General features: G+C 36.8%; 1 protein-coding gene and 1 long non-coding RNA gene across 2 annotated transcripts in view; one reads left to right on the forward strand and one right to left on the reverse strand.

Moving 5' to 3' along the window:
* PKHD1L1 (PKHD1 like 1) overlaps positions 1–27,430 on the forward strand; it is a gene marked incomplete at its 5' end in the record, with an annotated part of 156,499 nt that overhangs the window by 120,106 nt on the left and 8,963 nt on the right. Inside the window, 14 exons of the mRNA XM_081258904.1 lie at positions 58–161; positions 1,476–1,605; positions 2,335–2,456; positions 3,986–4,076; positions 7,771–7,919; positions 8,002–8,124; positions 8,683–8,794; positions 8,876–8,992; positions 10,651–10,816; positions 13,803–14,035; positions 14,228–14,395; positions 17,004–17,161; positions 18,906–19,041; positions 21,876–22,220. Of these exons, the coding sequence (XP_081115030.1) occupies positions 58–161; positions 1,476–1,605; positions 2,335–2,456; positions 3,986–4,076; positions 7,771–7,919; positions 8,002–8,124; positions 8,683–8,794; positions 8,876–8,992; positions 10,651–10,816; positions 13,803–14,035; positions 14,228–14,395; positions 17,004–17,161; positions 18,906–19,041; positions 21,876–22,220 (2,154 nt within the window). The remainder of the gene's footprint in view (positions 1–57; positions 162–1,475; positions 1,606–2,334; positions 2,457–3,985; positions 4,077–7,770; positions 7,920–8,001; positions 8,125–8,682; positions 8,795–8,875; positions 8,993–10,650; positions 10,817–13,802; positions 14,036–14,227; positions 14,396–17,003; positions 17,162–18,905; positions 19,042–21,875; positions 22,221–27,430) is intronic.
* Positions 6,872–22,100, reverse strand: LOC308630344. The gene is made up of 4 exons (XR_014017826.1): positions 22,020–22,100; positions 9,490–9,582; positions 8,904–9,034; positions 6,872–7,216 (listed from the first exon to the last, which is right to left on the reverse strand). It is a non-coding gene; the product is annotated as an uncharacterized lncRNA (long non-coding RNA).

Genomic DNA, 27,430 nt, shown 5'->3' on the forward strand with positions numbered 1-27,430 from the left:
TCAAAAATTTTTATTCAGCTTCAAGGAAAAAAAATGTGTAACTCTTTTCCCCACTAGGAAATGCAAGAATAAGTAATGTGGAATTTTATCACAGTGGTCAAGAGGGCTTCAGGGATAGCACGGATCCAAGATATGCTGTAACATTTCTTAACCTGGGACAGGTTTGTACTTTGTTTTTAATTTTTGCATATACCCAAAATTAAGTATTTTCATTTTGATTTGATTTTCATTTAACTTTACTAAATACCCATATCTTGGAATTGCTAAGACTATAATCTAATATAATAAAACTTTCTTAGATGTATTTCCCATTAACATTTTTAGACTGCAACAGTATTTGATTCCAACCACTTTATGCATTATTTAAGGTCAGTAAAAAAAAAACAAAACAGAAAATGGAGCACAAAAGTGAAAGAATTGAAGATCTATAATAGTATTTCACATCTCTACTTTACTTTACAATGATCAAAATATTTCCAAACAGTTACTATTAAACAAAGTGAGTGTCGCGTAAATTTCTCAAATGAAAAGCATGTCTGTATATCCATGCCTCTGTCAAAAGTGGGAAAATAAATATGCTTAGAGGGCTGCTGATTTAAGAAAAAATGAGAAAGAGCATATTTCTTATATAGAATTTGAAAAAGAATAGATAGATGTATAACTGAATCACTTGGCTGTATACCTGAAACTAACACAACATTGTTAATCAACTATGCTCCAATATAAAATAAAAATATGAAAAGTAAATAAAATAAGATTAAAAATATATATATTATGGAGGGGAGATAAATTGGGAGTCTGGGATTAATATATACACACTACTATACATAAAATAACAAGGACCTACTGTATAGCTCAGGGAACTATACTCAATATTCTTATAATAACCTATAATGGAAAAGAATCTGGAAAAGAATAGATATATATGTATAACTTAATCACTTTGCTTACACTTGAAACTGACACAACATGGTAAATCAACTATATGTCAATAAAGATAAATAAATAAAAATTTTAAATCATGTAGGTTTGGAATTGAAACCCCTAATCTACTCATTGACTGTTTCCTACAGACATTTGAATTGTAACCCCTGCCTTGAGTATCAACTTCCGTGGTTAAAAAAAAAAAAATCTCTGCTCATCATATAATAAACTGTTCTGAAAAATAATTTTTAGTTCCTTAGCATTTTATAGGTAATGATGAAATATAAATGCATAGAAAAGCACTTGAGAATTTTTAATTCACATTTAAAATAAGCATTTATTTTTTGCTCTTTTTAATCATAAACCAAAGATATATGGAAATTCCCCAGGATTAAAAGGTCTGCTGGGAAGTCATCTTCTTTCATGGAATGTAAATTGAGTATTTTGTTTATCAAGATTTGTTTTCCAAAAATCACCTACTTCAAATTTTTTTCTTTAAATATCCTTTAAGTTTGTTTCTAAAATGTTCACTGAACCCTGATGTTTTATAGATTCAAGAACGTGGCTCATCTTATATTCAAGGCTGTGCTTTTCACAGTGGCTTTTCCCCCGCAGTTGGTGTATTTGGGACAGATGGATTGGACATAGATGATAACGTGATTCACTTTACAGTGGGGGAAGGTAATATGATAATATTTCGGTCCAATAACATGTCTTCTGAGACAGCCTTATCTGCAAACTCTAGAGCCAGGGTGTCCCATTGATCTTTCTTCAAGAATGGAAATAAAGGGTCTATGTTTGTGCTAACATGGTAATTACTAAACTGCATGTGGCCATTCAACACTTGAAATGTGGCTAATGTGACTGAGAAACTGGATTTTTAATTTTAATTGTACTTAATTATATCACTTTACATTTAAGTAGTTACATGTGGCTATGGCTATCATATTGGACAGTACAGCTCTAGAAGAATTATTTACCAGATCATGATCTTGTGTGAGTTATTTAATCACCAATAGTTTAAATTACTGACATTTAACATACTTCTCACATATAAAACAAAAAGGTTATTCACAAATATAGATATTTAAAAAAAACATATTTGATTTGATTTAGGGGGTTGTCCTTTCTTGAATATCAGTCTAAAGCATAATACAAATTCATTTAAGGTGTATAAAATTTGTGTGTATATTTGTTAAAATCTAAGGTGGAGCCTGTGAACCCACATATTTAACAAAAGATTTTAATTCAGGTAGTCTATTAAAGAGGTAGAGTATCAAAGAGTTCAGAGGGTTCACTCTAAAATCAAAAGGGTTCGTTTGTCAGGTTCAAATGAGAAAACTAATTTCATGGAAGAAATGAAAGACATTCCCTATAGTACTCATTTGGGGGAATTTTCTTTTTTTCCAGGCATGAGAATATGGGGGGATGCCAACAGAGTCCGAGGAAACTTGGTTACACTTTCAGTTTGGCCAGGAACCTATCAGAACAGAAAAGACTTGAGCTCAACTCTCTGGCATGCAGCAATTGAGGTAGTGTGAACAAATTTAAAATTATAAGTAGACAAAATTATAATTTGTAATTCCCTTATTGAAGATTATAGTTTCTGTAGAATTTGTAAATCTCAAAATGTCACTGAAAATGATTTCTTCCTTAGATAAAGATTGTGGATAAAGTGAGCTGATTAAAGGAGTAAATGAACTTTCTTTAAAGATGTTGTGAGCTCCAGTAGCCATTGGGTTTTTCTCTGTGTTGATGTCCATTGTTTTAAATAGTTCTCTTATTTACTTGCTTCTCCAACATTAATTATTGCTTTCAAGTTCCATTACAGGGTCTCTCTGCTTCTAATTGACTGAATGCCTTACACATTTTACTATTTAACTCTGAATTTAAATGCAAAATTATAATGATAGACTATAAAATCTCTAAAATCCATTTCTCATCTAAAATTCTTATGATTCTATATGCAAGGTTATTTACTCTTATCGGATATTACTAATTGGGCCCTTCTTGTTTCCCGTGAAGTTTCTTCAATTACTATAGGTATTTATTTAGATGTAGAGTGAGATTGTAAGCAAGAAAATGGAAAGTACAGAGAGGATTTAAAGGAAAGATAGCTTCCTCTTGTTTTTATCTTACTTATACCATAGGAAAGAAAAGGAATTTAAAAAGCTCTCTTTGAAAGTTAGGGTAAGGATTGAATTTTGTTTTTGTACAACTATTAATAATCACCTTAAAGCAAAATCTGAAAGCCTGGAACTTAGTATACATTTATAAGGTAATAATGTTCTCTTTTTGTCTATTTATAGATGTTAGAATGTAATCAAATGTCAATTCCAAATCTTTAAAGTTATCTATATCTTTTGAAAGGCATTTTTTTTAGTTTTATGAATTCCATTTGACTCTATTTTTATCATAATCTTTAAAAATAAGGCTGTTTAACATGCTTTAAATAAGTGAGATTTGGACTGTTTTGCTGATTCTATGTAGGCAAGAACTAAACCTTCTGTGCTCCATATTTTTCATTTTCTACCACTCTGATTTTGGCTCATAAAATAAATTTGTTTAGTAATTACCTACTTGTTCTAACACAGTTTTTTATTATAGCAGATTTTCTTTAATGAATGCCTCTACTGAATTTTATGGTCCACTGTAATTGTCTTAGTTGTCTTTTTCTTAATAAATCAAATTTGGTAACAGAATATAACCAAAAAAGAGTGATAAAAATTTTGTAGCCTTGTTATAATACTGGAATTGTCTATGGCTTGTTAATATTCAACCACGTCCAGTGGATTTTGTGACTGAAATGAAAAGTAATCTCTTTAATGTACTTTTATAATGAAGTCTAAAGTATAGTATCTAGTGGTAGGTTTACACCAAGAACCTAAGGTAATTTCAGTACTTCATTGGTATTATAAATTTGAATGGGGTGAATGTGAATTAAAAGTTTTACTCCTGGAAGTATCGTCATAATTAGTTTCCAGTGTATATTGCATACCTGCTCTCATTGCATAATTGTGTAAGAGCCTGACCCAAAGCATTTTCTTTATCGTTATACTAGATAAATAGAGGGACCAATACAGTCTTACAAAATAACGCAGTGGCTGGATTTGGAAGGGCAGGATATCGCATCAATGGTGAACCTTGCTCAAGTAAGTCTTTGGCATAGAGTCACTAAAATTAGGAAATAACTTGTCCAAATTTGTTTGAAATAAATAATTATTGTGAGTTGAAAAGTATTATTGTTTCTTCCTGGGCACTGAAAGAACTCAACAAACTAAATTATTTCCATATAATATTGGGTTTAAAGAAAAAATTAAAACCAATTTTCTTCTCATCCTTCACCCCTATCACCCTTCTCCGGCAGCCCCAGGATGCCACGCTCTTCCCTGGCCCTAGGACACTGCAGCCCCAGGTCCTCTCTTGAGACCCCGTCCCCATCCTCATCCTCCTGAGACCGGGCCTTGCTGCTCCCCAGGCCTCCCCTTCACAGTCACTGCCTCAGGGAGGTCCCTGAGCCCCAGGCTGAGGAAGGTGACCAGGCCTGTCCTTGTGATACCCTCATGTCCTTCTGTCCAATCCCATGCCATTAGCTGTGCCTGCCACAGCGTGTTTCCATTCCTGATCCCACTGGACATGAGCTCTTCCTTGACAAGCGTATCTTTATTCTATCCCTGTGACTATAGAGGAGATGAGAAGGAAAGAGAAAATCAGAGGGATAACCAGGGAGACAGAGTGAGCCAGAGAGTGTAAGGGAGAAAAAGAGGGGGTAAAGTAGAGAATGGTGGACAGTTGGGTCTGATGGACTTGGGAAGACACAACAAGAGTGAAAGAGAGTAATCTGGGCGAGAAGCAGGGGGATGAAAATAAACAAAGGGGATCAGCAGAGAGATGGGGGAGGACAGAACAGGATTAGGTGTGTTGACTAATAGTATCAAGGGAATAAAAGCAGGATAGATCCTTTAAAAATAGGCTTTTAAGATAACTATTTTCCATGTTTATGATCCAAAAACTCTTACCAACAGCTTCAGTGCTTGATTTGATGGTACTGAACAGTGATTATCTTATCCCACCATCACTTTCCCAAAAGCAACTTGTAAGCATAGAGATACATGCCTATAGGGATATGTCACTATTTCATGCTTCCACTTTAAAGGAATACATGCTCACTATTCATATGTTAAAGCCTGCAAGCATGAAAAAAATCAAAAGACATGAACAGAGGGTTCTCAGATACATTTCTATCAGATTAGTAAAAATCAAGAATTAATTGAACAACTGCTCTCCTGGCAAGGCTGTAGGGAAATAGTAACATTTACACTTTGCTGGTTGAAAGACAAAATGATATAACCCCTACAAAGGGGAATCTGGCAATAGCTACCAAAATTATAGAGGCATTTACCTTTGACTCAGCACTTCTACTTCCTGTAATCTAACAGTTGCCTCTACAGCAGTTAGAAAAACAGTTGTGAACAAGGTTATTCAGCACAGCGTTGCCTGTACTGGCAGAAAATGGAAAGTTACCCTGTGTCCAGTTACTGTGGGCTAGTTATATAAAGCCAAACACTGGAACACTAGGCCCCTCTAAAAAAACAGAAGGAAAAAAGATGCATACTAAGTATTAATATGGAGAAATCACCAGAATATTCTAAAATGATAAGTGGAGGTTACTTAGAAAGGGAACAAAAGAATATGTGTGGTATATGCATTTACATAAAGAAACACTGAAAGTGTAAAAGCAAAAAGTCATTGAAGGTGAGTAGGAACAGGGTGACTGGTCACTTATTACTGTATAACTTTCTATAAACTCTTGACTTTTAAACCAGATAAATTAATTACTGAATCGAAAAAGCAAAAGAATGCTAGACCTGCTGGCTTTACCTCTTGGGAAACTTAGCTAAAGGAAATGGAATTTTCTCTGAAAACTGTATAGCCCTTCTATAATAGATTTTTTAAATCTCTATAGGTATTTTTGAAATTCTTTGAATACGCATTTTTTTCTGTAAATTCAAAAATTATTGGACTTCAGCTAATTTTTTTCCTGTGCAAAGTACATTTTGAAGGAATAAAACAACTTCGCCACAGATATAACTGATTCCTTGATGTATGTTCTTTTTAAATATTTTAGTTCCCAACAGCTTAAAGTAGCTTTTTTTTTTTTTTTTGCGGTACGCGGGCCTCTCACTGTTGTGGCCTCTCCCTCTGCGGAGCACAGGCTCCGGACACGCAGGCTCAGCGGCCATGGCTCACGCGCCCAGCCGCTCCGTGGCATGTGGGATCCTCCCGGACCAGGGCACGAACCCGTGTCCCCTGCATTGGCAGGCGGACTCTCAACCACTGAGCCACCAGGGAAGCCCTAAAGTAGCTTTTCTTTGACTTAAAATTTTAAAATACGTAATTTGTCTACAACTTATTTGAAGTATTGTTGTGTTTTTTAATCAAAATATGACCTGTGAATGTGAATATTTACTAATATGTATCATGCCACGTAATGCATTTTTCACTGAATATATTGATCTTCCTAAATAATCGGGAGTGTTTATAAGGAGCAACTGAAATATGAGACATCACAGAGGAACTGAGGGTTTAAGTTCCCGGAATGGGACATCAATTTACACAATTCATCTCCCTAACAAGTGACGGGCTGGGATGCTGGGAAGGGATCTCTGCTACACGTGGGTCCAAAGGTCGAGCCATCCTTGTCCATGGGGCTACATTGTGCAGAACCAAGGTGTAGCCATGCAGACAGCTTCTTAGGGAGGAAACAATACAAACCAGGCTGACGACCATAGGTGAAATGTCAATCTCAAAGGACTAGGAAGAAGGGAAAAGCAATCGAAGATGGAGGAAGTCAGATCCTGGGGAACTTGGACAAGAGAGCTGGTACAAAGTACAATTTAGGAGGCAGTGTTGCTCTTTATGGGGAATCCTCAAATTTATGCATGGTTGGGACGAGTTTTTAAGGTCACTGATCTGATTTGTACATAAGTAAAACTTTCATGAAAATCCACTTTAATTATCCTGTATATTAATAATGGGTATAGCTTCCATTTATTGAGGTACTTTATGTGGGTTATTTCATTTCATTTTGAAACAACCTTGAATTAGACATTATAATTTTTTATATATGAGGAAACTTAAGTTATAGAATGCTAAGCAACTTTCCCAAGATCATGCATACATTAATTCAAGAAGTATTTGATGAGCACCTATCTCTGCATTACCTTCTAGGCTCTAGGAATCTGGCAGTGAAGGAGCTAGACACAGTTTCTTCTTTCATGAAGCTTACGTTCTTATAGGAGAGAGGAGATGAATAATTCACAAATAAGTAGTAATTAAATGTCAAAGTGAAAAAAATTTTAATTGCCATGTTAAGTGACTGAGGTGCTAACTATGAATCCGGTAGTCAGAGAAGGCCTTCTAAGGAAGTGACACTTAACTTGAAAATGGGATGACCAGAAGGAACCAGTAACATTTATAGACAGCAAGTGGTATCATTGTGTTTTTCAAGTTTAGCCTTGTTTGAATTCAAACTTCATAATCTTTCTAAAGAAATTCATGTTTAATCAGATATAATAAGTTAAGGGTGGTAGCACTGAAGTAAACTTTTGCAAATGAATATACAATTATTCTGAGTAACACTGAAGAGACAAATTAGATAAGAGAAATACTAAATAGAATAATCCATAAGTAGCTGAACCATACAAATATTTGATCATGTTGCTAAAATTTACATCAGAATCATATATTTAACTTTTAAAAGAATTTCAACTTTAACTGATACTGCTTATAACTCTATGACTTGATTCATAGTGTTAATTTACTGGTTCCATATTTCCTTCAAAGGTCAGTCTTATTCTCTGGAAAAGTGGTTTGACAATGAAGCCCATGGAGGTTTATTTGGTATCTATATGAACCAAGATGGCCTTCCTGGATGTTCTCTTATACAGGGATTTACCATTTGGGCATGCTGGGATTACGGAATTTATTTTCAGGTAAATGGATCCAAAAAAAGTGACTGTTTATTTTCTTTTATGATTATATTTCATACTATGTAACCTCCAAGTTCTATTACAGACCACAGAGAGTGTGCGTATCTATAACGTGACCCTGGTTGACAATGGAATGGCCATTTCTTCAATGATTTACACACCACCTGCTATATCTCACAGAATTTCCAGTAAAATAGTGCAGATTAAGGTAAGAATTGAACGCAGCCACACAAAGCAGAAAGAGCAACTCTGAGAAGGGTAAAATTATTGAATACAAATGATTTTCTTGACTTCTTTGCCCTGCTAGCCACACCTCCTGCCTTTGTGCTCACTGCCTTCTGCCAAGAAGCTCTCCATCCTTCCCTCTCCCCCCTCCTTCCCTCAGCTCTTCTTGCTTATCACCTGCTAATCTTGCCACAATTAGTTAAATTTTCGCTACCTCTATGAAGTCTTTCCTGAACCAGCTTAGGTAGTTTTGACACTCCCTCCTCTTTTTGTTCCTGCTTTCCCTGCACATATTCCTATCATGGAAACATAACATGTCTTTAAATATAATTATTTACATGCCTGTCTCCCCCCTCTGACTTTGATTGTCATCCACTTGGGGCAGAAGTCACATCTTTTTTAACTTGGTTTAATGAATGATCCACTTCTCAAAGTTATACAGGTTGTGTTTTGCTACAGTGGAATTCATTATTATTCATTATTATGTTTTCTTTTAAGAAAAGTTATTAAAGCTTACTGTTTGAACTTTTTTTAAAAATAGAACTCATTAATTGTTGGAAGTAGCCCTGGATTTAATTGCTCTGATGTCCTAACTAATGACGATCCCAATATTGAACTTTCTGCCGCCCATCGAAGTTCTAGACCTCCCTCAGGTAAAGATTTTAGAACTTTTAATTTTGGGGTTCATATGAGTGCATATTCAAATTTCATTAACTTTCTTCTTTTTATGAAAGGTGGGAGAAGTGGGATTTGCTGGCCTACCTTTGCTTCAGCACATAACATGGCACCGCGGAAACCCCATGCAGGGATCATGAGTTACAATGCCATCAGTGGTCTTTTGGACATCTCAGGCAAGTTTAAACATAGCCTTTGAAAGTCTACTCAGTTAAGTTCTGTAAAGAATATGTAGAATATAACTAGTAATGTTTCATTGTTAGTTAAAAAAAATAATGATTAAATTAATCTGCTCAATACGCCAAGCAAAGAAACCAGACATCAGAGTCAATTTCAAGAATAGTTCCCTGGCAACATTCCTACATAGAAAAGAACTGACATTTCATTTTCTTTTTAAAACAACAGAAAAAGCACTGGTATAGTGATTTAATATTAATTAGTTTCTCTAAATTGTAAAGCCCTTTTATATAATTAGGGTTATATTTTATTAGAAGCTTTTATGACTGCAGAAATTTTAGTTCATAGAACTTAAATGTTTTGCCAAACTCCCACAGCTGCTGGCAGAACTAGGATTAGAATCAAGATCTCTTGACTGAAAATCTGCTGCTTTTTCACTGAACCAGGCTGCATCCTTAAAAATGTAAAATAATTAAAATAGATGTAGTAAACATACCAAGTATTTTCGCTTTGCGCATTAAATACACTGAGCCATTCTCTATTTCAGTTTAGCAAATCTCCCTTTCATGATCACTTTAACCAGTGTCACCTGAAAGAAAGCAGTTCAATAAATTAGATATCTAAGTTTTGATGTATTATTTCTCATAACTTAATTCCCAGAAATGCAAAACAAATTATCATTTTTTAGTGTTACTTGTAATGATACCCCTGCCAAAAATTATTTAACATGCTACATAGGTTTAGGACCAATAAAGGAGATCTACACAGGGAACAAACAGCATCTATTACTATAGTATTTTACTGATACTCATCTACAGACTTATAATCATGCATATACAATATTTTCTTAGGAGAAAATACAGTCAAGCAGGGTAGTATATAGCACATAACTAATTTAAGAATTTTTTTGAGTCACTTTTTGCTGTTTTCAGTTTTGAGTTACTGGATTTTAAGTGCAAAGAAGATCGTTTTTTGATCTAATCAGTTTTATCTTTTGGCCACATAATATATGCAGTAAGACCAAGAGAGCAATAGTATTTCAGTTAGCCTTTGCTGCATAACAAACCATCCCCCAAATTCAAAGCCTTTAAACAACGATTTATGAGCTCATGATTCTGTGGATTGGCAATTTGGGCTTTGTTCAGCTTGGTGGTTCTTCTGCTAATTTTACCTGGGATTATTCACTGTGCTGCCATCACTTTACAAGATGTATAGGGGCTGGTTAGTCTGGGATAGTCTTACTTCTATGTCTGGTGGCTGGTGCTGGCCCCTGATGGGGTAATGAGAGTGACTGAGCCAAATGTCTCCTAGGCTTATTCACATGCTGGTAATCACAGAATTCCCCGAGAACACCAAGAGAGAGTGAGCCCTAATATGCAAGCACTTTTCAGATCTGTTTATACTACAGTTGCTCTTGTCCCATTGTCCAGTGCAAATCACAGAGAAAATATGCCAAACTCAGAGAAAATATGGTAGAAGACTACTCAGTGGTGTGGATACAGTCCACAAATAGTGGTGGACTTATCTGCCACATAAGGTAAGAGTTCCATGTTCAAGGTAATGTTAAATGATGTGTTTGGTGGAATATACATGAAATGAAACTGATTTTACCCTTTCTCTATAGGAAATAATTGTTTTTCTATTATTTATGTTTTAGGTTCCACATTTGTTGGATTTAAAAATGTTTGTTCAGGTGAAACTAATGTGATATTCATTACTAACCCTTTAAATGAGGATTTACAGCATCCAATCCATGTGAAGAACATACAGCTGGTTGACACTATTGAGCAATCAAAAATATTTATACATAGACCCGATATAAGGTAAAGTATATGATAACTCAGTTTATTCTTTTCTGTCATCACAGTTTTCCATTGTTTTCTTCCCCTGCCATAGATCTGAGAAAGTTGCTAAATTTAAAGTAACTGTTCATGTCTATGAAATTTCAATCAGCATTATGAAAATTAAGAGTATTTAATATATCTGTGTCTTCAGGTAAGCTGAAGAAGCTAGGCCTTAATATATATATTTTCTCATACTTTTTTTTCCCCATGTATCATACATAGCACCATCATTAAACATAAAAGATAGGGCCTCCCTGGTGGCGCAGTGGTTGAGAGTCCGCCTGCGGATGCAGGGGATACGGGTTCGTGCCCCGGTCTGGGAGGATCCCATATGCCGCGGAGCGGCTGGGCCCGTGAGCCATGGCCGCTGGGCCTGCGCGTCCGGAGCCTGTGCTCCGCAACGGGAGAGGCCACGACAGTGAGAGGCCCGCATACCGCAAAAAGAAAAAAAAAAAAAAAAAAAAAAAAAAACATAAAAGATAGAGAATGGGTCAGAAGTCTATTTGTACATTAATATCTCTCCATTAATAGTCATTAGGAATGAAAGTCATGTCTATCATTTCTTCCCTTTCCCTTACCTCTTTTGTTTCCTTTTGCTTTACAAATATCTTATTATATGCACCCCAACATGTACTTGGAAATTCAATGGGAATCATTATAATCATTGTGACTAAAAATATGCAGAAACTTTGAACAGTGATTTGTTTTTCAATCACAGAGGTTAACTGGTGTCAGAATATTTCTAGAAGCTGAACCACGTAGATTCTAAGTCTTGAAAGAATATAGCCAATAACTGCTACTCTTCAAAAGACATGCAGACCAGGAATTTAGATATAAGACAATATTGGAGGAAAGAAAGTTTCCATTAGAGCTCTTGGACCATTTTCAGTATAGAGAGAAGACAAGAAATAATGCTAATTAGATATGCATCTCTTCAGAGAAATGCAGTGTTTCATAAATAGTTTGACTTCATCTGATCTTATTTTGATGACAACCCCATACTTCCTCATTTAATAATTGTTGAACTGCAGTGTTTTTTGGCTCAGTAGAGCTTCTCCCCACTAGAAAGCTGTTACTTTCTATTTAGTTATCATTGAATCTTTCAGATTTAATATATAATTTTAACATCTAGGTCATGAAGAAATATTACATTTAAAAATATGTCTTTGAGTCCTGTGCTTTTATTGGGATACTGTTGGCACAGTCCCAGATCCCTTTTACTGAGTAGCTCACCCAGTCCCCAGATGCTCTAAATGTTGGCCAATAATGACCTACATTTGCCTGCTTTTCCAGAAGATTGCTCTTAGCCAAACAGGAATAGCTGTGAGAGGCTAAAGCTCTGCCTACTACTGCCTTCTTGTAGTCCACAAAAAATAACAAATTTATACAGGAGGACGAAAGGCCGGCCCCCTTGTCTCAAAGTGGAACAGCTCTGGGTGTAGTTCGTGATCAAGAGATTCTCCTGGAATCAGATTGAAGCTAGTCTATAGACCATAGTCATCTTCCTTTTCTTTCCCTTGCCCTATATGGCTTCTCTCCTTCCCTTTTCTCTCCTTCCCTTATTGAGGACTCCCTTAATAACTCACTTGAACAAAAGTCCACATCTCAGGCTCTGTTTCTTTGGAACCTGAAGTAAGACAGAGCCCTAAACCATAATGTAAGAGTGCCACTGGGCAGTGTGTTCACAGACTTGCTCACAAAACCACTCTGCACACACTTGAACACAAAGAACACATGACCCACAGAAATATTTACTCAAATCATCTCCAAAACTAATACAGTAGAGTAAGGGATAATTTATAGCTTCATGTCTTTCTTTGCAAAAAGCTCAGATCTATTAGATAGTATTTTGCTGCTATAACTGTAGAATGAATTTATATTTCCCCATGGTATATATCATATAGTGTAAGTATGCTGTATACTATATATAATATAAAATGTATAGTACATTGCAAATTAAGCAGCCATTTTATTATTATAACCAGTAACAGTCAACACTCCAGGTAGTTCAGAATGAAGGCAGAATACCATCTACGATTGAACTGCTTGATGAGTTTATAGTATTTCATTTCTTACAGTTCAGGTATCTACAGAATGGTTATTAAAATATATAGCATAAAAATCATAATTTAAGTATATATGTTTGTATATATATATGCAAAAGTCTACAAGAATATATACTAATCTGTAGTTGGTGATGAGCCTAAGAGCTTAGGATAGAAAGGTGAAGGGGACTGAACTTATATTAAGTATTTAGATTATTTTATAAAAAGCATATGATACATTTATAATTCTTTTTTTTTTTTTTTGCGGTACGCGGGCCTCTCACTGTTGTGGCCTCTCCCGTTGCGGAGCACAGGCTCCGGATGCGCAGGTTCAGCGGGCATGGCTCACGGGCCCAGCAGCTCCGTGGCGTGTGGGATCTTCCCAGACGGGGGCACGAACCCACGTCCCCTGCATCGGCAGGCGGACTCTCAACCACTGTGCCACCAGGGAAGCCCTATAATTCTTTAAAACCCATTAAAAAAAGAGAAAGAAGGGAAAAATATAAAGACTTCCCTGCTAACACAAGGATTTTGTATGCCTGCACAACTGAGTAATTTACCTGCTCTTTGGGCAATGTTAGTATATTTTGAGCAATGCATAAATATGAAATCTATCATTCGACAAAATATGGAATAGCAAAATGGAATTCTAATTTTATTTCCCACAGGTACAATCTGTCCTTTTGAAATGTTAATGAAATCATAATAATAGACCAAATCAACACAATGGAAAAACAGGCCTCATTACAATGCTAATTACATATGCTACTTGGTCCCACTTTGAATCCTTTCTGAAATAAGATTCAATCAATTAATTTTTTTGACACTCTTATCAAATACGCAAGTATATTCAAATGCTGTCTAGAAACAGGGAGGTATACCAAATCTAAGTATTCATGCATTTCACCTTCTCTTCACAGTAAGGTGAATCCATCTGATTGTGTAGACATGGTTTGTGATGCCAAAAGGAAATCTTTTCTTAGAGATATGGATGGCTCCTTTCTGGGGAATTCTGGTTCAGTGATTCCTGAAGCAGAATATGAATGGAATGGAAATAGCCAATTTGGAATTGGAGACTATAGAATTCCTAATGTGATGCTCACATTCCCAAATGGAAGTAGAGTTCCTGTCACTGAGAAAGCACCTTATAAAGGTTTGTTGGATCTTATTCTGTTAGTCCTCTGGTTCATGAAACAAGATATATCTTTTATTTTTAATGATTGATGTACTAAGCTAATTTATATTTTCTACTTATTAATGTTACGTAACAAGCAAAAGATAGTATGTGGAAGCTTTTGTAAGGAGATTCTGTTTCATTTCTAAATGTGTATTCCTATGTTTCTAGGAATCATTAGAGATTCAACCTGTAAGTACATTCCAGAATGGCAGAGCTATCGGTGCTTTGGGATGGAATATGCAATGATGGTTATTGAAAGCCTGGATTCCGACACAGAAACTCGCAGACTCTCACCAGTAGCTATAGTGAGCAATGGTTATGTTGATCTCATTAATGGTAGGTATTCAATGTAAACAAACTAGAGTTACTCAAGGCATTCACTATTTACTACATTCATGGACATGTCTCATAAATTATCTATCACATAAAACTAGTAAACATAGGGATTTCCTTGCCTTCTGTTTGTAAGATCTATGTGCAGGAGAGAGACTTGACTCTTCAACAGTCCCCCACATTAGAAAGCCAGGACAATTACTCCAAATTGACCATTAGAAAAAGAAGAGGACATATGTATATGTATAACTGATTCACTTTGTTATAAAGCAGAAACTAACACACCATTGTAAAGCAATTATACTCCAATAAAGATGTTAAAAAATAAATAAAAAATAAAATAAAATGCATTAATATCAAAAAAAAAAGAAAAAGAAGAGGAGGAAAGTTATTCCTTGAGTAATCTTTATAGGTATGAAGGTGGCATAAATATATTTAAGAAAAAATTGATCCGAGTGTCTGCAAAAAAACCAATTTTCTTTACATAAATTTAAAAAATGATAATATGATATTTGGAATACTTGAGAATGAATATTCTCAGCCTACGTGTTTTTCATTTTCATGAATACTTAGAAGAATTAATCTTGAATCAGTGTGTTGTGGGGTTTTTTTGTTTGTTTGGTTTTGGTCTTTCTCATTCCTAATTCCTTTGACTGTCAAGACTATCTTGTCAAGCTCCACAGTCTAGGTCTCTTCCATTCTGGTCCTTGGTGGCTGTAGCCCAAGGGGAGGCAATGGTCTCCATGAGTCTTGTCATCCAAGACTTTTTGAATAAGTAGGTGAACTTCTAAAAGTTACTGAAAACAGAGGGCAGGGACTCACTGTCTATTCCTGAAGTGCCACTGGGGGCTCAAAGATTAGTCCCTAATCAGGCTTAGAGTCTTTGAAGTGCTGAAGAGGCACATAACCTGGATCGGAAAGGTCTCTCTGTCCTGACGATGTCACAACATGTACTAAAATATTCTAAGATTCCCAAAATAGTCAATACCCTACAAGTTCATTTTTTTTAACTTGTTGAAGAGACTAGAATGAGCTAAATCAGAAGTGTCTCAAAGTTACATGATTTTAAGTCACTCCCCACTTCTGCCCCAACATGCAGTCTCCCTGGTTTCTATGACCTACGATCAACCCAATTTCAAATGCTGCCTTTCATATCTTATAAAGCAGAGACTGTGGGAAGAATTTTAGACCAGTCAGTGAATAAAGAAGATGTTTTCAAATTGCTCTGTTTTATATGGTGGAGAAAGGTTTCATTCTATTTGTTTTTACATTTTCCTTTTCTGAAAGGCAATATGAGTTTTCCATTTACAATAGTAAATTTTAAAAATGTCTCAATTTAATGAGAATGTAATTTAATGATAACGTAAACGATAGAAAAGCATGGCAAAAGTTATGTAGGTGTTAGAAGGATTATTGAAGCTTGGGATGCACTATACTAGGTGGAAAGAAAAATTCCCAAGATAAAATTTGTACATACCACTAAAGTTTCCCTTTAAATTTTAGTACTCAATTTTATTTTTAAAATATGGCTTTTATCACTCTAAATTTTTCATTTTATACATAGAAATTTCTATTTGCAAAACCCGCAATGAAGGTTTCTTCAAAAGTGGGATTTATATTTTGGATAATAAAGGATAGGTTATGCTCTACTTAAGCTTCAGAAGTTTATATTGGTTTAAAATTCAATCAAACTTCATTTATAAATATTGATAATAATTCCAAGCAAGCTAGGAAATTAAGCAAAGCTTATGAATAAATACATCAAGAAAATTCATCATTCCATGTCTCACTCACTGTTTTATACTTTAAAACTGAGTGAAATAGAGAAGTTTTCTACAGCAGTCATGTTACATGTGTTCTGGAAATGTCTGGATTCAGGTGCAAAGCATCCACTTTCTTTTGGTTTTCTAGAAGGTTTAATGGAGTGTTATTTCTCAGGTTGCTTCGGTTATTTAATGACGTTGACCTTCCAAATAGTACCTATAATCACAGTCTTTAACAAAAATTTATTAAAATAACAGTGGAGGAAGGTTAAAGGCAATAAAAAAAACACAAAAGAGTTTGTCAAATTTACAAATTAATGAACAAATGAGTGAAAGAAATAATTAATAAATCAGTGGTTCAGACATACAAATGTCCCTGTTTTCTATGTACAGGCTTTATTTTTAACAAATTATCTCTGTTATAGCATAGTTCTCAGCAAAGAGTCTGAGAAAGTTGGTTCCCCACCCAAAGTCACATTTGATAAATAGGAGAAAGCATCAAGCATTTTCTTCCTCGCCATGGGGCCTGGACTTAAATGATTATTAAAGTAGAGATACAAGTAAATCTATTTCCTTCCATGACCTTCCAGCACAAATCCTCAACATATACCCTTCTGACCCTGGGTAGTCTAAAAGTAAGCATAGTAGAGAGGGAGTTGCTTCCCTGCCTTCCTTTTTAAGGCAAGGTTTGAGAAATAGCTTAGATCACTGAATGGATGGGTGGATGGATAATGGCTATAAATGCTGAACTTGACCACTGCAATTTATTTTTAATACAATTACTCTTCGGGCTTTGCACTAATAATATTCATAGCACAGAACATGAACTTTCATTTGTTTGGATGTAGGCCCACAGGATCATGGCTGGTGTGCCGGGTACACATGCCAGAGAAGACTGTCCCTGTTTCATAGCATCGTGGCTCTGGGCAAATCTTATGAGGTCTACTTTACTGGCACTAGTCCCCAGAATCTTCGACTGATGTTGCTTAATGTTGACCATGACAAGGTAAGGCAAGATAGAAATTATATCTTAAGAGTTACTGGTTTCAGGTGCACAGGCAAGTGATTGATTCAGTTATACTAATACGTGTATCTATCTGAAACTAACACAACATTGTTAACTACACTCCAATATAAAATCAATTTTTTTAAATAAATAAAATAATTATTGATAGCTATGTAAAAAAATAAAAATTATCTATTTCATTTATTGACTGTTAAGAAATGCACTCTGTCATTCAGTAATTCTATGAAGATTATTTCTGTTCAATTATTTGAAGTAATAAGTTTTTTAAAATCTAAAAAAGAAAAAGAGTTATTGGTGTTATGTGCACATATTTCTATCTGCTAAGGACTTTATCTTCTTCCCTGTCCTCTGGAACATCATCAGCCTTACAGCTCATTTTCAAGGACCAGTAGGGTACCACTAAAAATACTGTGAGTCCAGACAGTTTTCATCAGCCTGAGAGCACATATGAGTTCCAAACACCTCTCCCCATATACACTTGTTTGTGCTTCTACATTTGAGGGGTAACAGTGACTTCTGACTTATGTGATTAACAAGCACACCTGAACTTTTACATAAAAATAGCATGCATCTAAAACTGGTCACTCGGGATTATATTTTCATTCTTCCATGCTGCTATTATTTATATATGTCAGAAATACACCTTTGGAATTTACTTCAGAGATCACAGCACATTATCTAAAGTATCTTCAATAATGTCAACTCTGCTATAAATGGAATTCAGCTGGGATGATTAACTTTATATACGCTATGTCAGTGGAAAAAGAGTATGAAGTCAAGCAGAAGTCTCATAATATAGATTTTCTTTTCTAAGAGTATGAGATTTGCAAGTCCCAGAGTAGAACGTGAAGAAAGGACACTGATAAGAGGAAGCAGAGAGAGGAGTAAGGAAAGGAGATACCTGAGAACGGCGATAGCAGTTCCGTCCTTTCAGCTGCTCAAGATAAAACCTTGGAACACTCTTTTTTTTTTTTTTTGCGGTATGTGGGCGTCTCACTGTTGTGGCCTCTCCCATTGTGAAGCACAGGCTCAGCGGCCATGGCTCACGAGCCTAGCCGCTCCACGGCATGTGGGATCTTCCCGGACCGGGGCACGAACCCGTGTCCCCTGCATTGGCAGGCGGACTCTCAACCACTGTGCCACCAGGGAAGCCCTGAACATTATCTTTTAAAGGAACCCTCTCTTTAATTTAGAGATTGTCCTCTCATATTTTTTTCTTACATTACATTCTTTTCTATGAATGGTTGAATGTAAATCTGTTTAAAATCTTTAACTCAATATGTATCCTGAATCCATAAAAGTTAGTTATAATATTCTACAGAAGGCATGTATAAAGGATATTTTTAAAATTTATTTATTTATTTATTTTTGGCTGCGTTGGGTCTTCGTTGCTGCACGGGCTTTCTCTAGTTGCAGCGAGTGGGGCCTACTCTTTGCTGTGGTGCGCGGGCTCCTTCTCATTGTGGTGACTTCTCTTGTTGCGGAGCACCTGCTCTAGGCATGCACACAGGCTCAGTAGTTGTGGCGCACGGGCCCAGCTGCTCCACGGTATGTCAGATCTTCCCAGACCAGGGCGTGAACCCGTGTCCCCTGCGTTGACAGGCGGATTCCTAACCACTGCGCCACCAGGGAAGCTGCCCAAGGATATTTTCAAAGTGCTAAATTCTAAATATTCTGTTTCATTGTTCTCTTAAGACGCAAAAATGTTGTTTATTTTTAACAGGCTGTTCAGGTGGGAATTTTTTTCCCCACACGTCAACGTCTGGATGTCTATGTGAACAATTCATTGGTCTGCCCCCAGAATACAGTGTGGAACTCCCAACAGAAACACTGTGAACTTAATCGACATGTGTATACAGGTATTTCCTCAGAAAAATACAGCATACATTGTATATGTATACTTAATTATGTATAAAATTATTTATAATGATTCATTATTAATATTTTTAGTTCCTTAGCCCTTGACAAATACAAGAGAAAATAAATTTTTACCCGTGGTCCACCAAACACTAAAATGTGTTCATTTATAACATGTGTGTCCTGAAAGATCACTCCTGATGGAATTCTTATCTATCTGCACACATGCAGATAAAAATTTGTGCGTGTGATGGATATTCCTTTGCCTCCTGAGAACATTTACATTCTACACATTTAGTTCACTTATTCCTGCGTACAGAAGAGATTTTTTGCTTAAAATTTTCACCCTATCTCTGCTTTACTTCTATTTCATAGAGGTCAGAACCTAAGTTCATTGGCAGTCACCAGAAGTATTGCCAAGAAAGCTAGCATAATGTTAGTTGAGCACCATGAGGTAAATAAGATGAAGTAAACTCTGGATTTAAAGGAAATATATGGAAGAAGCTAATTTACCCATTTACCAGTGTTGCAAGACCAGGATTTATCTCTATTCATTGACTTTTTTTATTAAACAGGTACTAATAAGGCCAATCCACTCCTTTCCACATGTGCTACTTATCATTTTTTAGCTGTGCCCCATAATCTTGGCTAACGATTACATAAATGTGTGCTGTAGATCATAATATAAGCTAGACAGGAGAGTGTGAATGGATACCTATATTCATTACCGTCTGTGAAGCAAGTCCTACTTCTACTAATAATATGAACATCTGATATTTCCAGAGACATTCCTATGTGTCAGGCACTGTTCTAAGTGCTTTGTATATAATAACTAACGGTTACTATATCCTAATAATAACACTTTGAGGTAGGCGCAGATGAGTAAACTGAGACACGAGGGGGTGAAGTAGTTTGCCAAGCTTTCTGTCTTAGCTCGGGCTGCCATAACAAAATGCCGTAAACTAGATGGCTTAAAGACAAATTTATTTTCTCATGGTTCTGGAGGCTGCTAGTACGAGATCAGGGTACCAGTATGGTCTGGTTTCGGTGAGAGCACCCCTCCTGACTTGCAGATGGCTGCCTTCTCACTGTGTTCTCAGGTGGCAGAGATAGAAAGCGAGGGAGAGAGAGAGAGAGCGCGCGCTCTGGTGTCTCTTCTTATAAGGGCATTAATTCATCATGAAGTCCCCTCCCCACCCTCATGACTTCATCTAAACCTAATTATTTCGCCAAGGCCCTCATCTCCAAATACTGTGACATTGGGGGTTATGGCTACAGCACATGAATTTGGGGGGACACAGTTCAGTCCAGAGCGGTATCAAAGGTGGTAAGGGGCAGAGCAAGGTACCCATCACAGAGAGTCTAGCTCTAGAACCCACGCACTTAACTATTATGCTACATTGCCTCTTTAGAAGCTAAGGGAATGTGTTATTTTTACATACAAATGATTGCACATATTCACGGCTTAATTTTCATAAATTTTAACTCTTTTTTTAAAACGGCGCTTTTGGTACAAAGTACTCTATCGTTCAAGTCAAGAAAATAAAAATTATCTCAACAGGCAGAATTTAATACAAGGACCTGGTTACACAAGGCTGCAAAACCATACCACCACTGCCCTTTTAGAATTTTTTTTTTCTGAAATAGCATTGCTTTTAGATAAACATTTTGCTTTGATACTTGGAATGGAAAATAATATCCCTGTATTATGAATCTATACATATCTTTTTAGATTACCCAAAATGTTTATTATTATCTATATCTCTGATTCCTTCCATTACTGTGAAGACATGAGAAAGTTAGCTTGGATAAGTGGTGTATGCACCTGTAACAGTAGCTTGAGAGCAGCTTCAATTTATAATACAAAAGCACATTTTTCAGTTTCACAGAATGTTTAAGCCAAATTGCATCTAGAACTTAAACTAGTAGATATTTTTTTAAAATATAGTAATAATGAAATGGCTTCTTAATGCCATTGCTATGAATGTCTATTACATTAATAAGAAATTACCTCTTTTTTCTAAGATTCTAATTTCTTTTTCTTAGTAAGCCTCACCATGAAATGTGATAAGAAGCTACATGTCACATTCCAGTATTACTATACAGTCAGACTTTGGGCTCAATATGTGTTTGTGGATTTATTACTTCTTGGACATTGTTTGTACTCTGCCCTGAAATCATATATATATTTATTCATTACATACATATATATGTATAGATAATCTCAATCACTTTTACAAAATTCAGTGCCCTAGTAGAATTTGTTTTGTGTTGACTAAAGAGTTTTCAGGCTGAAATGTAAACTTCTTTTATTGATGTAAGAGCCTTCTGAGATGTTTTAGTATATACTTCATTTGTATTACATACTTTTGTCCTTAGTAAAAATAGAAGCACTGAATCATCATTTTTCCTAAAGAGATGGTATATAGCACTGCATAAACTAGATGGCTGTTAAAGTTAAACTTACATTTTTAAATTACCAAATGTCTTTGGTCAAGGCTTTAAAATTCTGAAAATGTAAATAGTGTTACAACATAGGCTCCTGGTTCATAATTAGATTTTATTTCTCATTTGTACGTGTCTATAGCTAATTATTTTTTTTAAATAAATTTCATGTATAATGATTATTAATGGTATTATTTTTTAAATTGACTTTAATTTTGCATGTCAGTTCTATAAGTGTTTTTGTGTTTAATATGCACATTTTCCTATGAAAGAATGATAATGTTGAACTTCTTCAAAATTTCCTAGATTTAAACAAATATTAAATACTGCATGGTAATTATGATAATGTAAATAAATTTAACTGTGCTATTTTGGCTTTTTTCATTCATAGAACAATTCCTTCCTAACCTGAATTCCACTGTCCTTGGTGAAAACTACTTTGATAGGACCTACCAGATGCTTTACCTTTTGGTTAAAGGAACTATACCTGTTGAAATCCACACCACCTCAGTCATATATGTCTCTTTCCAATTACCTGCTGTAACAGAAGATGACTTTTATAGTTCTCATAATCTGGTTAGAAATCTTGCCTTGTTCCTAAAGATATCAAGTGACAAAATCCGTGTCAGCAAAGTAATACGAGGGGAGAGTCTGCGAAGGAAGAGATCCACGGGACTCACAGTTGAACTGGAGATTGGAGATTCTCCCCCTCAGTTCATAACCAATGACACTACAGGTATGAAAAGTAGACATTTGAGACAGAGTAATGCAATTCAAAACCACATCCATAAATAACCCTATCAAGGCTTGGTAAACCGGGCCTCAGAAAATCCCACCAACCCCACATCCTGAACCCTATAAGGGCCTAGAGACCCTTCTCCCTGCTCTACTCCCAAACTATTTTGAATTACGAAGGAACTTCAACCTCTGTTTTGTTATTGTAGCAGTTAATTACTTCAAAAAAAGGATTTGACCTAACATAAAAGATCCTAGAGGTGACCTAAGGAAGTGACCTTATAGCTGAGAGATTAAGGGTGAAAAGAGCTGGTCACTGAAAAGTGGGAGGTAAGAGTGCTGGAGGCTGAGGAAGTAGTTGCTGAGTTTGGTACATTTGAAGAACTGGAATGGGTCCAATAGGTCTGCAGCAAAGGCATCAGGAAGGACAAGCTGCCAGAGACAAGGCTGAGAAGGAGGCAGATGCTAGATTGTGGGAAACCACAAGAAGTTCTCCCCTTTGTAAGCCAAGAGAAGGACAGTGGATGTTTTCCTAAGGGACATAATAGACGATTCTGAGAGGTGGAGTGGTGGGTTAGATTTCCAGAGTAAAGTCACATATTTATACTAACAAGTGCAAATGTGCCAGAATATGTTCTGTCTTTAATTTCTATGATTGACCTAATCAGCCTTACCAGCCATCACCCCTTTCTCCTCATACCCTATTTCCTTTCTAAAAATTTTTATTTATTTATTTATTTTTGGCTGCATTGGGTCTTCGTTGCTGCGTGCAGGCTTTCTCTAGTTGCAACAAGCAGGGGCTACTCTTCTTTGCGGTGTGCGGGCTTCTCATTGCAGTGGCTTCTCTTGTTGCAGAGCACGGGCCCTAGGCGCATGGGCTTCAGTAGTTGTGGCATGCGGGCTCAGTAGTTGTGGCTCATTGGCTCTAGAGCACAGGCTCAGTATTTGTGGTGCACAGGCTTAGTTCCTCCATGGCATGTGGGATCTTCCCAGATCAGGGATTGAACCTGTGTCCCCTGCATTGGCAGGCGGATTCTTAACCACTGCACCACCAGGGAAGTCCCTCATACCCTATTTTCTAGGTATCAGAGATAAAAATAAGCTCAGCTATCCCATCAGAGGAAATTTTGCTGGCTTAAATTATGATTTCCTTCAGGTGGCTCAGTTTCGTTGGGCATTTGGGTAAATGTTCAACCCTTCAGATTTTCTTCCTCTCCATCTGTTCAAGTTGGTATCTGAATACCAAGGGGCTTTCCTGACCTCAGGCCCTCTTGTTGCCCTCTTGTCTTCATAGTCTCTGTGACAGCATGGGTGGTCTTCTCTGCTCTGTATCAGCCACTCTTGTGGTGCAACTGAACTTTCCTGGCCTCTTGACATGCAATCGCATCCTCAGCTGCTAATTCCCAACTGTACCACTGTCTCTAGTGGTCAAGCACAAGTACACTCACCTAGGCATACCCCTCTCTAAGAAGATGAGATCTGGGTCTCTGTCAGAGGAATATTACCATCCAGCTAACGAAGCTTAAGCTAAAAGACCCTTTACTTGTACAAGTCCTGGGAGGGGCTTTAAATTTCAAGGCCCTGGGAGAAGGGTCCACTTAATAATGTGGTCAAATAATTGACTATTACTGTAAAAGTTGCACAAATAAGACTTGTTCATAAAGAGAGCCTCCCTGCTGTATAAATTTCAGACTCAGAAAATCCTGATCTACCCTATTCCTGTCCAGCATCTTTTTCATTAAACTTCCAGGCTCTCTTATGTGTAAACTTAGGTACTGGGTGAAGTTCTCATCTTCTGCCACTGGGGGTCATCACTCATTTCTCCAGGAGGTTTGCTTGTGAGCTTTAACCCCATGCGTCTGCCACATTTCTGTTCTGGAATTCTACCAGTTAGGCAGGCAGTTCTTTCCTTGTGGGGATAAGCCTGTGAAAAGGCTTGCATGAATGGAATGAGGTGCAGATCAACTCCCTTTGTTGAAGGAAACAGGAAGCATAGGCTTGTGCTGCAACCAGATCTTACAGTGATGTTCTCTGCCCAGACATGGGTTACTTTCCTTCAGCAAACTTGTATTTTCTTGTAGCTACAGAATCAGGGCTTTGGGCTTAACATAGTCTGTTAATTTAGTCTAGGAGTTGTAGCAGGTCCATGCCACATATATAGGTTGCTCACTGACTCTTAGAAATCCCTGGTAAACTCTTATTCAAGATAGTTTTGGAAGTTTTAGCCACAGCAATCAGAGAAGAAAAAGAAATAAAAGGAATCCAAATTGGAAAAGAAGAAGTCAAGTTGTCACTGTTTGCAGATGGCATGATACTATACATAGAGAATCCTAAAGATGCTACCAGAAAACTACTAGAGCTAATCAATGAATTTGGTAAAGTAGCAGGATACAAAATTAATGCACAGAAATCCCTGGCATTCTTATACACTAGTGATGAAAAATCTGAAAGTGAAATTAAGAAAACACTCCCATTTACCATTGAATCAAAAAGAATAAAATATCTAGGAATAAACCTACCTAAGGAGACAAAAGACCTGTATGCAGAAAATTATAAGACACTAATGAAGGAAATTAAAGATGATACAAATAGATGGAGAGATATACCATGTTCTTGGATTGGAAGAATCAACATTGTGAAAATGACTCTACTACCCAAAGCAATCTACAGATTCAATGCAATCCCTATCAAACTACCACTGGCATTTTTCACAGAACTAGAACAAGAAATTTCACAATTTGTATGGAAACACAAAAGACCCCAAATAGCCAAAGCAATCTTCAGAACGAAAAATGGAGCTGGAGGAATCAGGCTCCCTGACTTCAGACTATACTAGAAAGCTACAGTAATCAAGACAGTATGGTACTGGCACAAAAACAGAAATATAGATCAATGGAACAAAATAGAAAGCCCAGAGATAAACCCACGCACATATGGTCACCTTATCTTTCATAAAGGTGGCAAGAATATACAGTGGAGAAAAGACAGCCTCTTCAATAAGTGGTGCTGGGAAAACTGGACAGGTACATGTAAAAGTATGAAATTAGAACACTCCCGAACACCATACACAAAAATAAACTCAAAATGGATTAAAGACCTAAATGTAAGGCCAGACACTATCAAACTCTTAGAGGAAAACATAGGCAGAACACTCTTTGACATAAATCACAGCAAGATCCCTTTTGACCCACCTCCCAGAGAAATGGAAATAAAAACAAAAATAAACAAATGGGACCTAATGAAACTTAAAAGCTTTTGCACAGCAAAGGAAACCATAAACAAGACCAAAAGACAACCCTCAGGATGGGAGAAAATATTTGCAAATGAAGCAACTGACAAAGGATTAATCTCCAAAATTTACAAGCAGCTCATGCAGCTCAATACAAAAAAACAAACAACCCAATCCAAAAATGGGCAGAAGGCCTAAATAGACATTTCTCCAAAGAAGATATACAGACTGCCAACAAACACATGAAAGAATGTTCAACATCATTAATCATTAGAGAAATGCAAATCAAAACTACAATGAGATATCATCTCACACCAGTCAGAATGGCCATCATCAAAAAATCTACAAACGATAAATGCTGGAGAAGGTGTGGAGAAAAGGGAACACTCTTGTACTGTTGGTGGGAATGTAAATTGATACAGTCACTATGGAGAACAGTATGGAGGTTCCTTAAAAAACTACAAATAGAACTACCATACGACCCAGCAATCCCACTACTGGGCATATACCCTGAGAAAACCATAATCCAAAAAGAGTCATGTACCAAAATGTTCATTGCAGCTCTATTTACAATAGCCAGGATATGGAAGCAACCTAAGTGTCCAACAACAGATGAATGGATAAAGAAGACGTGGCACATATATACAATGGAATATTACTCAGCCATAAAAAGAAACAAAATTGAGCTATTTGTAGTGAGGTGGATGGACCTAGAGTCTGTCATACAGAGTGAAGTATGTCAGAAAGAGAAAAACAAATACCGTATGCTAACACATATATATGGAATCTAAGAAAAAAAAAAAGGTCATGAAGAACCTAGGGGTAAGACAGGAATAAAGACACAGACCTACTAGAGCATGGACTTGAGGATACGGGGAGGGGGAAGGGTAAGCTGTGACAAAGTGAGAGAGTGGCATGGACATATATTCACTACCAAACATAAAATAGATAGCTAGTGGGAAGTAGCCGCATAGCACAGGGAGGTCAGCTAGGTGGTTTGTGACCACCTAGACGGGTGGGATAGGGAGGGTAGGAGGGAGGCAGACGCAAGAGGGAAAAGATATGGGAACATATGTATATGTATCACTGATTCACTTTGTTATAAAACAGAAACTAACACACCATTGTAAAGCAATTATACTCCAATAAAGATGTTAAAAAAAAAAAAAAGAAATCCCTGGTAAGCCCTTAACATGTATTGGGGTACTGTATTTACCACACTAGCCACTCAGATATCCAAAGAAACTGTGATTTATTTCCTATATGTGATCTAAACTGCTTCACATACAACTTCTCCCACCCTCTACTCCCTTAAAGCAGTTTTATCTTGTTAGATTTATCCAGATATAGGCATAATACAGTCTAAGAACATGGAAATAGGGGCAGGAGGAAGGACAGATCAATGGCCTGTTTCCCAGACTTAGACTGGGGTAGGGTTTGAGGTCTTGAGGAAAGCCCTACAACCTGGCAAGGAGTGACATCACAGCAAAATATTGGGAAGTGGCAAGAAAGATGTGCATGTATTCATAGTAATACTCCTAAGTCCCCATAGCCTTCACATAGTGTCAGGAGATCCAGAAGTTCCCAGATGTCCTAGAAAGCAGTTACTTAAGTACTGAGGGGACCTCTGGATAAAGAGTCATGTCAGGAATAAGAGCTCTTCAAGTTAAGGTCTTTGGTTTCTAGAAGGCAGTCGGCAGAAATGGATGCCTTCACACATCAAATGGTCAGAGAGAACCTGTTAACAGTGCAGCCTGGTCAGACTGGCCACCCTGCACCGAAAACCAGTGAGGAGAAGTGGTCGTAGTAGTGTAGGGACGTGAAGCTCCTTTGTACTGCTGCCACGTGAGCCCTCCTACCTGGGAAGCCATCTTGCAGGAGAGTGTGTGCAGGGAGTGGCGGCGGGGGGCCCGCTAGACTGCCATTTACCCCAAAGAGTCTGAGTCAAGCAAAGAGACCTTTCCAATGGACAGGGACTGAAA

Source organism: Mesoplodon bidens (genome assembly GCF_964165515.1).
Source record: "Mesoplodon bidens genome assembly, chromosome: 16".
Taxonomy (NCBI): Eukaryota; Metazoa; Chordata; class Mammalia; order Artiodactyla; family Ziphiidae; genus Mesoplodon; species Mesoplodon bidens.